This window comes from Sorex fumeus, unplaced genomic scaffold (genome assembly GCF_029834395.1).
Source record: "Sorex fumeus unplaced genomic scaffold, SorFum_2.1 ptg000033l, whole genome shotgun sequence".
NCBI lineage: Eukaryota > Metazoa > Chordata > Mammalia > Eulipotyphla > Soricidae > Sorex > Sorex fumeus.
The window spans coordinates 2,026,683-2,038,728 of record NW_026606090.1 but is presented as its reverse complement, the minus strand read 5'-3'; the positions used below and the strand labels follow the sequence as shown (position 1 = coordinate 2,038,728).

Genomic DNA, 12,046 nt, shown 5'->3' with positions numbered 1-12,046 from the left:
GGAGTATAGCAGAGAATCAGTGACTTGCTGGTCGCCACAGTTGTGGTAGCTGATAGCGCCACAGAGTAACTCCAGCCAGGCCCCTGCCTCTAAACCCTGCCCACTTGCCATTTCCATCATTTTCAGCTTCATGACTCTTTGGACAAACTTCATTTGCTAGAGACTATATCACTGATCTTCAACAGGGCACTAACTTTCACGATAGAATTCACTGTTACATGTGTGCAAGAAGAAACAGTTGGCAATATACAGAAAGCCAAATTATGTTGACTGCAAGCAGATGAAACTTATAGTCAATCTAAGTTGTTTCTGCACAAGATTTTTTTAAAAATTCATTGTTATGATCTGTCAGGATAACACTTTCATTTTTTTAAAAAATGTGTTTTTGAATACAATTGTCATCATTTTGGTGGGAAAATGGTCTGAGATTTCCCTTCTTTTCACCATGCTAAGAATTTTTTTTAAAAAAAACTTGTTCTTTGCACAAAATAATTTTCTCTCCAAGTTAAGACATGAATGACATGAATAATGAAAATAGTGGTATATCTAATGCACACTGCTGCCTAAAGCAGAATGCTCAGACTGTTCTGAACTAAACAGAGTAAGATGTCGCTTGAGACGTTTTTTCTCTGCTGATTTTTCACACAACTTTACTTCAATTGTGCCATCACTGAACGCTTCTCCTTTGGTCTCTTCTACATGATTTTCTCGCTTGGAAAATGCTGCTCTCTTTTGCATCAGAGTCATTCCTGAATTCCCACGCCTACGAACTGGAGAGAAGGTTTCTTTCATCAAGCAGTAACAAACGGCAGATAAAAAATTCTTCTTGAAATTTTCATTCATAAATGCATAAACAATAGGATTACAGATGGAATTGGAAAATCCGATGATTTGCACTATAGCAAAAATCATCTTGATGGTGACATCGTCATATTCCTCTTCAAAATTACCTAAAATGAAAAGTAATACTTTAGATTCCATAGTTGTTGAGGCCAGAGAAGATAGTACAGCAGGTAGATTGCTTGCCTGGCATGTGATTCACCTGGGTAAAATAATCAGCAACCTGAGTTCCATCAGGAGTGGTCCCTGAGTGCAGAGCCAGAAAAAAAAGCCCTGAGCACATCCACGTGTGGCCTCAAAATCAATAAAATAAAATACATATATAAAATAAAATTTTGGTCTCTTGTGGACCTTTACCACTCACTCACAAGCAGACAATAAACTAAAGGTATGGAACATTTTCAAGATTGTTTTTGGGGAGAATCACTGGTGTCTAAAGAAAGATAATCTGGGCCAGAGCGGTAATACAGCAGGTAGGGCCATTGCTTTGCACATCCTGGCTGACCCAGGTTTGATCCCCAGCATCCCTATGTCCTCCCTGAGGCCATCCAGAAGTGAACCCTGAGAAGAAAGAAAGAAGGAAGGAAAGGAAGGAAGGAAGGAAGGAAGGAAGGAAGGAAGGAAGGAAGAAAGAAAGAAAGAAAGAAAGGGGGAGGGAGGGAGGGAGAGAGGGAGGGAGGGAAGAAGGAAGGAAGGAAGGAAAGAAAGAAAGAAAGAAAGAAAGAAAGAAAGAAAGACAGAAAGAAAGAAAGAAAGAAAGAAAGAAAGAAAGAAAGAAAGAAAGCAAGCGAGCGAGCGGGAGAGAGGGAGGGAGGAAGAGAAGGATGAAAGAAAGAAAGAAAGAAAGAAAGAAAGAAAGAAAGAAAGAAAGAAAGAAAGAAAGAAAGAGAGAAAGAAAGAGAGGGGGAGGGAGGGAGGGGGGGAGGGAGGAAGAGAGAGGGAGAGAGGGAAGGAGGGAGGGAGAGAGGGAGGGAGGGAGGAAGGAAGGAAGGAAGGAAGGAAGGAAGGAAGGAAGGAAGGAAGGAAGGAAGGAAGGGTGGGTGGGTAGGTTAATTTGGAATAGAAATCTTTGTTCTTAGACCAACTAGAAATCTAGGAGAGCTACTAAAATAATGCAAAAGAAGCGGCAGTAGCTTCAGGTGTAATTGGCAGGGGTTGGGGCACTTTTTGTTTGTTTTGTAAAATAAGGTTGATTTTCAAGGGATTGCTACTTTTTTCTGAGAAGAAGGGAGTAGACCAATATGCTTGGAAATATCTGATTTAGACTCAAAGTTACTGCCTAGTGTCCAAAATGTATTGGGGTACTCAGTACATTTCAATTTAGATCCAAACTTCATGTAAGATAGACATAGCAGTTACCTTTCACATGTTCATTTGTGGAACAGAAACTCAAATTTCGGAGAGCCATTCAAGTCTCAGATCCTCAGAAAGCACATGAAGGTTTGAAGGCAGCTCTCGGTGTTATGACACTCAATGGGTTCAAATCACAACTCTAAATAGGAAGCTCTTAGAGCCTGTTTCACCTCCCAAAGTTTAAATGGCACAGCAAGAAGATAAGGTGTAGTACCTGAGTGATAGTACCACAGGGAGGGCTTTTGCCTTGCAGAAGGCTGACCCAATTCAATCCCTGGCATCCCACATAGTCCCCAGAACACCATCACAGTAATTCCTGAGTGCAGAGTCAGGAGTAAGCCCTAAGCATTTCTGGGTGTGACAGAGAGGAAGAGGAGGAGAAGGAGGAGGAGGAGGAGGAGGAGGAGGAGGAAGAAGAGGAAGAGGAAGAGGAAGGAGAAAGAAGAAGAAAAAGAGGAAGAGGAAGAAAGAAGGAGGAGGAGGAGGAGGAGGGGGGAGAACAGGAGGAGGTAGAGGAGGAAGAGAAGGAGGAGGAAGAGGAGGAAGAGGAGGAGGAGGAAGAGGAGGAGGAGAAAGAGGAGGAGGAGGAGGAGGAGGAGATAGTGTGGCCTGAAACTAGAATTGCAGAAGAATTTCTTATCTTGTATAATTCCTACAGTTATAGACATTTCATGTCTAATTACCCAACTACCACATAATGGTCTTGAAAAAAAAGAAGATTTCACATAATCATCACAGATTTTATCCCAAATTTTAGTGTACATCAATTATGTAAAACTTTTTTGAAGGAAAAACTGGAGCCACTATTACATAAAATATCATGTACTTCTATACTGCCTTTAGTGCAAGATTAGGCGGCACAGAATCCTCATGAATATATGTCAAAACTGACGCAAATCACTTCTCTGTGTTAGTTCAGCAAACATTTTCCAGTTTGAAGTAATAAAGTGAACACATTAGTCGTTATTGATTTGTTTATTACACCTGAGAAAATTCACTACAGTGCTGTGACGTGCTATGTTAGAAAATTTAATCTCTGTATTCAAAGATTCTGTGCCACTATCTTTGGTCATTTCTCTATTGACCTTTTAAGTAGCATGACATACCGAATTGCACCATGAGAAGATGACAAGAGAAAAGATCATAAACCAATTTTGGGACTGAAAAAAAAAAACCCAACCAGGGAGTGTTGATCATGTGGTAAAGCATGATGTTAAATGCCTGATGTTTGGTTACCCCTGTGGATGGCAATATGTTTCAGTGATTTCTCATCTACCCAGCAGGAAATGAGCTCGAACTGCCACCAGCACTCACTGTATTCAACCATCATGTGGACGGCGTGAAAAGGTGCCCAGCACACAGCAAAGAGAGCCACCACGGTCACCATCATAATGACAGCCCGCTTCTTCTTCCTGGACCAAAAGTATTCATTAGTCACAATGGCAACTGAATGCAAAGTTATTAAAGGCCATTTGAACCCAGACCTCTCTCAACCATCAGTTTTCAATTATAAATGAAGCTCAGGATAGGTTTATCGAGGGGCGTTACTCATCTTTTCCCATTGCCAGACTCTTCACTCCTGTATTTCTCATCTCCTAAACATGCATTATCTCCTCATGTACTCAGGAGTGAGGCTAATGGAAGTCTGCTATTTGACTGGCATGAATTATGTCACTAAATCTTCCCAGAAGCCAATAGACAGATGCACATACTGAAGCACAGAGAGAATTAAGGATTTTGCCTGGTGCGATAGCTAATATAGGATTTAAAACTCCCGAGGGTGAGTTTGGGAACCGCCTATGTCAGTGCCTAACTCTTCGTCTACTGAATAGTGATCACGCCTGTGAGAGAATTGCATCAATTGTTATGAAATATGGGAAACCCTTAGGGCATAATTGAAATTTTATTATGTATCCAAATAATAGGAGTAATCAAAATTCCACCCAATTTTTGTTAGGATCCCCAGAAAGGAGGGCAACACCTAAAAAGATTTACCCATTTTCAGGGCAATTTAAGTTTATTAAAGGTCACATTTGTCATTTTTTTAATGTCAGCATAATAGCCTTTTCCTCCAGGAAAGGTGGAGAGCGAAATCAGCAGGAAGTCTCATTTAGGACCCTGGATGTTGGGAGGACAGGAGCATTTATACAAACTGGGCACTAGAGGGCGCGATCCACTTAAAGAAATGATTCCATCTCCACAGCCAAACTTCCTGTGTGGGTTTTGTTGCTTTTGTTTGAAATCACTTTTAAATTCTTGTTTCATTTTACTTTTCATAACATTATGTACAACAGTCTTAACATTCGTGGTTTTATGTACAAAGATTCTGCATGGGCACCACTACCAAGGCACCCAAGACCTCCTACGTGTGCTTATTTGTCACCAGTCAGTTCTGATCTGCCTCTTTCTTATTCCAGCTTCCCCAACTGCTCCTTAACTTCACTGCTGTGATCAAAGGTTAAGGGGTTGATCGTGTCTTTTCCCTTAGTTTTTTTTTAAGAGCGATGCAGAGTAAATTACACAGACTACAAGCAATGGAGCAGTAAATTGTGTGTTCAAACATTCTGTTAACAGCTGTACACAACTCAGCTAACAAGCCCTCAAGTATAAGTAGCACCATAGCACTGTCATCCCGTTGTTCATAGATTTGCTCATCGATTTGCTCGAGTGGGCACCAGTAACATCTCCATTGTGAGACTTGTTACTGTTTTTGGCATATCGAATATACCACAGGGAGCTTGCCAGGCTCTGCCGTGCGGGTGAGATACTCTTGGTAATTTGCCAGTCTCTCTGAGAGCGGCAGAGGAATCAAACTCGGGTTGGCCGCGTGCAAGGCAAACGCCCTACCTGGTGTGCTATTGCTCCAGCCCACACTGATAGTAATAAAGTTAATGGATGCTCTGGTTTTGAGGATCATTATGGGGCCATGCAGGTCTTGGGTGGGAGGGAGTCAGCGCATTACCATGCTGGGGGGATATCTCCAAGCCATGTAGCTGATGAGGAGCAGAGCCCTGACAGATGGACTTCATAATGAAGATCAATTGCCATTTTCTTTAGGCCAATATTCCTCTCCATAGCAGTGGCTTCCCCCTTTGATTTCGAAGCCGGTGGTCTTGTTCCTACTCCCTGTCATCCAGAAAACCTCGACATTTTAAAGTTAGCCTCTACTTGAAAATGGAATTTCACGCTCTACTTTGACTAAACTGTGCAGAGATTCTGAGATCCCTTATTACTTTCCCTTCCAGCGCTGCCATGGGGAAAAATATAATCTTAAAATACAAGTGAATATTTCCTGCAACAAACCTGGCGATTTTTGACATCTCCTTCCCATGAATTGTTCGAAGCACCGAGCCATCACCCACTCTTTTCTTAATCCACAGTTCATAACCAATTTTACTGTACAGAATAAGCATCAGCATCAGAGGCAGGAGGAAGAGGATGACAAGGATGAAGGTCGTGTAGATTTTCTGGTGCGTGGGGCTGGCCCACTCCTCCAAGCAGCAGACATGTTCTTTCTCATATAAGAAGTCATACTTAATCTTTAAAATAAGAACAACGAGTTAGAAGAACCAGAAATCAGCACCCAAGGAAAGCAGAGAATTTCTAGTGTAATACACTTTTTAGCTCCTTACATTATTTCCCTTGGGTGGATCATATTCCTAGTGTGATTTTAACTGTTCGTTTGTGTAAATTGAGATTTGTTTACTTCACAGCCTAAATTCTTAAAAGTTTTATACTTTCTTTTCTGTTTTGCAAGGGTATATCCAGTACTCTGGGCTTACTTCTGGCTCTTTGTTCAGGAATCACTCCTGGCAGGGCTAAAGGATCATGTATGGTGTTGGGGATTGAACTAGGTAGCTGCCTCACAAGGCAAGTTCTTTGCCCTCTGTATTATCTCTCCAGCTTTCTTTTCCATTTTAAATGAAATTGAGGACTATAGCTGATTCATTATTTTTAATCTTCTTACCTACTTACACCATAGACATAATTGGGTAGAGTAATACAATGACAAAATATGTGTGAGAAAAATACTTTCTACTGCCAGTTAGTTTAATGTCATATTATTTTGCTTCTGCTGTTAAAACATTTTTCCAAGGCATCAGACTTATTCCAACTCATAATACTGAAAATCCCAATTTTGTTACTGTTGTTTTGTATTATAATGTTTGGGCTATTCATAAAGATACCCTAAAAAAACAATTGACTGCTTTCAGATTCTGACATGAATGTGAAATTATTAATTGAATGAATGTTTATCTATAACCACACAGACTCATTTATAAGACTTTGTCATGTGTATTCTACAGAAAGACAAGTCTACATCTTAACATGATCCTCAATAGGCTCATGACTTCAAATATGTCATCAATAACAATAATATTCATCGGTGCTAATATGGAGCATATGAAACACTTAAAGCATATCCCAGTCATTTCTCTGGATAATAGGAATGAAAGTTAGAGACTGCATCAAGACAACTGGAGCTTTCCAGATAATCCTTAGGTCTTAGACATTGATCTTGTTCCATTTCCAGAAAATTGTCTCACCAATCTTGGAGGTCAATAGAAGGGAATCAAAATGCTCTTTTAAGGGGAGAAAAGTCAAGTCTGAGTGAACAGGGGATCAAAGGACCATTTGTTCTGATTCCACATAGGCAGAGGCCACAAGGATAATCACCAGGGCAACCACATGTGGCCAAATCCTAAAGCCCAATGCCAGATTGGCATGTCCAGATGGGCTCATGTTGCCCTGAGCAATCAGAGACATCCCAAGGGCATGCACAGGGAGTTGGATGGCATCAGTGAGACTTGTCCATTTCTAAATACAGGTTGCCCTAAATTCCATAGAATGTCTGAGGAGGAAATGTCAGCTTGGGTCTCCATTCCTCTCCCATCATCCCCTTCTTCCCATTGGTCCAGATTCTCCCTCCTACCCAACCAAAATCTCAGGGACGTACCAAGACAAGATGGTTCAGATGAATGAGATCAAGAGCCAGAGAGGCAGTACAAGGGTTTACCTTGCATGGGACTTATTTTTGTTCAATCCCAGCACTACTTATTATCCCCTGAGCATTGCCAGGAGTGAGCTCTAAGCACATAGCCAGGAGGAAGTCATAACACCCACACACCTCCCAGGTCACTGAGGTCAGTATACCCTCTGAACTCAGGCTCCTTACTTACTTTCATCATAGGACTCTGTGATTTTCCATGGACTAAATATATTTTCATTTAGGGCAAAGCTAGGCATTATTAAAAAAGAGGTATTTTATGCATGGGTATGTGGTACATTCACATTTTTTATATAGTGAAGGGGGAGGAATGATGATAAATTGAATCTAATCGCCCTTTGCTGTCGTTCTCTGAAAACTGTCAAAACAGAATCATTCCTGAGAAAGAATCTGCTGAGGGAACAGAAAAGGGAGCACTGGGGAGGATCAGGGAAGGGAGTGGGGCTCTGCATCCTCTAGGTGAGTACTCCAGACTCTGTGTCATCTCACACCTGCTCAACCAGGGCTCAGGAGTGACAAGCAGCTGTCAGGAATGCCTGTTCACCCACTTATTTAACACAAAAATTATATATCATTCTCCTGACAGAAAGGAAATCTAATTTGGTCGACCTGACTGACAGTTTTGCCAATTAGATTATATGCCTTTTCTACCAACCAAACATGGTTTATACTCAAAATGTATTTAGGGTCTATGATAAGACCAAGTAATGTTATGTTAAAAAAAAAACTGGACAGAACTCCCTGGGTTCTGTAGGCAAAAAATGAGCTTCCATGAGCCTCCATGAGGGGAAATAGGCTTCGGATGGTCACAGATGGTTCCTACCAGGATGGGCATGCTGCTTAAAGGAAGGAGGGCCTTGGTGAAAGCAACTGACAACTATGGCGGGGGTGTTGGTGCAGGGTGCATGGGGTGGAAGGGTTTCGTGAATAGCTGACTGGTGAGGCTAGTACAACTGGAAGCTTTGATGCTACAACCTTTGAAAAGTCCATAAAGGCAACCATCAGTCAAGAGCAGCTGTGCTGCGTTGATGGTGCTGATTCCAGAAGGTTCCTGTTCCCACCAGCTCCAAGGAGCCAGCTGAAGAGGGAGTGAGAAGGAGAAATAAAAGGCAGCAGATACGGAGTCTTGCCCCTATACCACAGGGTAGGATTCTAGGCCAGAAAATGACAAGATGGAGGAAAGAAGTCCTGGTTGTTAAGTCAACTCTCAGTTCTCAGGAATCACTCCTGGCTCTGTGCTCAAGGATCACTCCTGGCTGGCCTTCAGGGATGGTACCTAGAAGGCCATGTGCAAGGCAGTCACCCTACCTGCTCTACCATCCCTCTGGCCCCATGGACATGTTTTGAGGTGACTGAGGTTTTGGACAGAGGTGGTGCTATCATTGGACAGGTGGCCAGGACATATCAAGATCAGCTCTGACATTATTCTTGTGACTGAATGTGACAGAGGGGACATCATTCAGTTAGAATAACTGACAGAGTCCCTTTCCCCACCCGTTTCAACAAGAGTGACAGTTTAGATCCCACTTTGAAATGTAAAAATCAGATTCCCCTTCCCTTCCCTCCATTGTTGCTGAGGCCACTGGGGTTCACACAGGCCTGGATGGGGTACTGGAAGACTTGCTTAAGCTAGCTTCACACTTAGTTGTGACATGTGCTGTGTGTGGGATGGAGGAGGTACCCTTTTGTTTTGTTGTTCACACACGCTTGGTTTCAACATGTCAAAGATGACACACTTTGTAGTAGCATCTGGGTCCTCAAGTAGCTGTATTGCTGGACTGTACTTGGCATGTAGGAAGCAGATACTGGGATCAAACTCAAGGTCTGCTGCCTACAAGGAAGAGGTAGACCACTGAGTCACATCCCCAGGCTTTTTTCCCCATCACATTTGTATAGGCAGCAAAGGCCAGCACAGAATTAGAACAGGATTCCTTTGTCCCTAACCCATGGAATTCAGTTCAATGTGCCAGTTCCATAAAGATGGAAGTCACTTTTGAAATGGGCCTTGTCTAAGAGTTCATCTGATATCCTGCCCAATGGACAGAGGCTGCCCAGTAGTTTCACATTATTAATTTTAAAAAAGCACAAAAGTATCTCTAGTTTTAAAAAGACACTTACTGGGTATGTGAGTAAGCACCCCCTTTTGTATCTTTGAATAGAACCATCTGACCAAAACTGCCTATGTAGGATGTGTTGACATATGTCCCAATGGATAGTCAGGCTCCCTGAGGGATACATGGGGCTCCCTTCATGACAAGGCCAAGGTTGGGTCAAGAGATTTTTGGATAGGGTGTTTTCTCCCCAAGGTTCCAAAGGGAGATGCAATTGGATGATGAATAGGGCACAGGAATGAAAGGACTTGTGGAAGGAGAGGTAAATAGCACAAGAGTAAGGTACCTGACTTGCATGGGACTGATCTGGTTTGATCCTCACACTTTGCTGGGTACAGGGATGTCCCCCAGTATCACCAGTGTGACCTGTGTCACCCACAGCATGGTACAGCCTAAGCAGCACCATCTCCAGCCAGCCAAGAATCACCAGGAGGGCCTATCTTGCAAGGCATGCTCCCAAAAAAGGATTTGTAAAGGATTTATGAGGGATTACTAATAAGTAGACAATTAGTGACAGTTTTATAGCAGGTTTTTTGGGTATGACTTAAAAGAAGAACATAGCGTGACTACCAGACTCTTGATATACACAGTGGGGTGGGGCGGGGATGGGGGCAGTCATCCTCCCAAATGGTATTCGACTCTTGATGATTCTCCACCAACTGGGCCACATTGGCCAAGGCTCTGTGGGGAAGAGAAGGTACACGGAGGACCAGGGATCAAACTCAACCTCAACCATTTGATCTGTTTTTCCACTGGACTCAAACTGGAACAAGACACAGGAGGAAAAGTCATGTGCCACCCACAGGAAAATGTCGAAAGAAATCCCCATTAATTTCCCCCTAAGTGGTGAAACCTAGAAGGCCATGTGCAAGGCAGTCACCCTAAATGGTGAAGTCTTAACCATCTAAGATCAAGGCAGAGCTAGATAAAACAGAAACAGCCCTCCACGTGGATTATTGCATTCCACCTGAGAAAGCTCCAGAAAAAACAAAAAACAAAAAACGGATACCCTACGAACACTCTTGCAAGAAGGAAATGAGTCTCTTTAAGAGAGAGGGGACATCAGCTCAGCTGATCTACCTCCAGGCGCTGCACGTGCCACATGGGCGAGCCCACGATGACTGCCACCAGCCAGACCACACCTGTGAAAACGTGAGAACCATCAGAACACAGCCATACCCTCCTGTGCTTAAGTACTCACCATAACCCCTCCCCCAAAGAGCCACGCTCCCCTCACCCCTGCATTGAAACAGCTTGCTGGCCTGCTCAAGCCTCCTCCCTTCCCTCACCACACCCCTTGCCACTGCTGCTCAAACAATCATTCTGAATTATAAGTGCTGAAAACTTTTCATGAGGGTCGCATTCCTGGAAGATCCAAAAATCCAATTAACATGGTCCATGAGGTCCCCTCCAATTTCCTATGCTTCTCTGTACCCCTCTGACATTAGAGACTGTGCCCTTCCCAATAGGGTCTTTTACTGAAGTCTCCACCAGCTGGCTTTGGTGTCTGTTTCCCAGAAAGCACTGCGGTGCCTACAACTCAGAATGCATTGGGTCACTCAATGTTAGCAGGAAGCCACCCCCTTTAGCAGACTGTTCCCATTATCTATTGGTGAACTCACCCTTGGGGAGTTGACCCACAACTACATTGCCCCAGGGAAACTTTGAAGGCCACAGCCATTGAGAGAGAAGAGACCACTAATTGCTTGTCTTTAAGTGCCCTCTAGCCTGGTTTGCCCTTCCTCATCTCATCTCCACTTCCTGAGTATTCCCTCTCCCACCCGATATTTATTTTGTGTCCCTAAATAAGATTTCAAGGAAAACTCTCTGAGCTCAAAAAGGGCTTGTTTGTAGACTAGATTAGTAACTTAAAAATGTTTGATCATCCTCTATAATTTATTTTTAACACTGAAAATACATCACGTGAAACATTAGGATAGGGCCCATCTGATGTTCCTTACAAAGCAAGTACTTCTTAGAAACTAGGGTGCTCTTTTTGAAGTCCTTTTCCTCCATGACGTTGGAAGAGAATTGCTTTAATTCAAGTTGTGTCCTGAGCCAGGAACGAAAGAGCATCTTAACCGAATAGGTCAGAACTGAGAGTACCAGCATAGATTTTGAGAATATCTCAGAATTTCAGCCTCTGCTAATTCTGGCTATTTGTGCTGAACCATTAGGAAAACAATGTATTGTCTTGAATTTCAAGGGACTTGGCCTCACTTAAGTCCTAATTGAGGTTTATTATAGAGCAGCTTATGAATCAATTTTGTCTGCAGAAAGTCATTATGATTCAGTGGTTCATCCCTCTTCATCTATTTTATCTACTTCATCTACTCTAATCCTAATATTATGTTTTCTTATGTTCAATCATTTTGCCACCTTTAGTAGAAATTCTGAAGAAATGGGGTCTAACTGGCTGAGGTCACTGCCAGTTCTTGGGATTCATTGCGTGTTCTGAGTAGGGGGAGGGCATGGGGATCCAACTGGATATTGCTAATCTGAGATCTCTCTGGACAGGAAATAGGCAAGTTTCAGTTGGCTGAGGCCTGGAGGCAAGGCAGTCTCAGCCAGAGGGAGGTACAGGGCAGAGACAAACACAGCTGGAAAAGGGCCCAAGAGATAAATCCACCTGACTGAAAATCTCCTTGCCTCTGGCATTTTTTGAAAGTTGAAACTGAAAACACTGCCTGTTCCCAACTTGGCTTTTAGCTCTTTATACTTTTCCGTCCCCTTT

At 42.8% G+C, this 12,046-nt stretch overlaps 1 protein-coding gene across 1 annotated transcript in view; it reads right to left on the bottom strand.

Annotated features, from left to right (window-relative positions):
• Window positions 1-439: 439 nt before the first annotated feature.
• The window catches only part of QRFPR (pyroglutamylated RFamide peptide receptor), a 36,734-nt gene continuing 25,127 nt past the window's right edge, over window positions 440-12,046 (bottom strand). The window contains exons 3-6 of the mRNA XM_056116887.1: window positions 10,393-10,454; window positions 5,497-5,732; window positions 3,508-3,605; window positions 440-950 (exon numbers count right to left, since the gene is read on the bottom strand). Coding sequence (XP_055972862.1) covers window positions 547-950; window positions 3,508-3,605; window positions 5,497-5,732; window positions 10,393-10,454 — 800 coding nt within the window. The 3' untranslated portion in view covers window positions 440-546. The remainder of the gene's footprint in view (window positions 951-3,507; window positions 3,606-5,496; window positions 5,733-10,392; window positions 10,455-12,046) is intronic.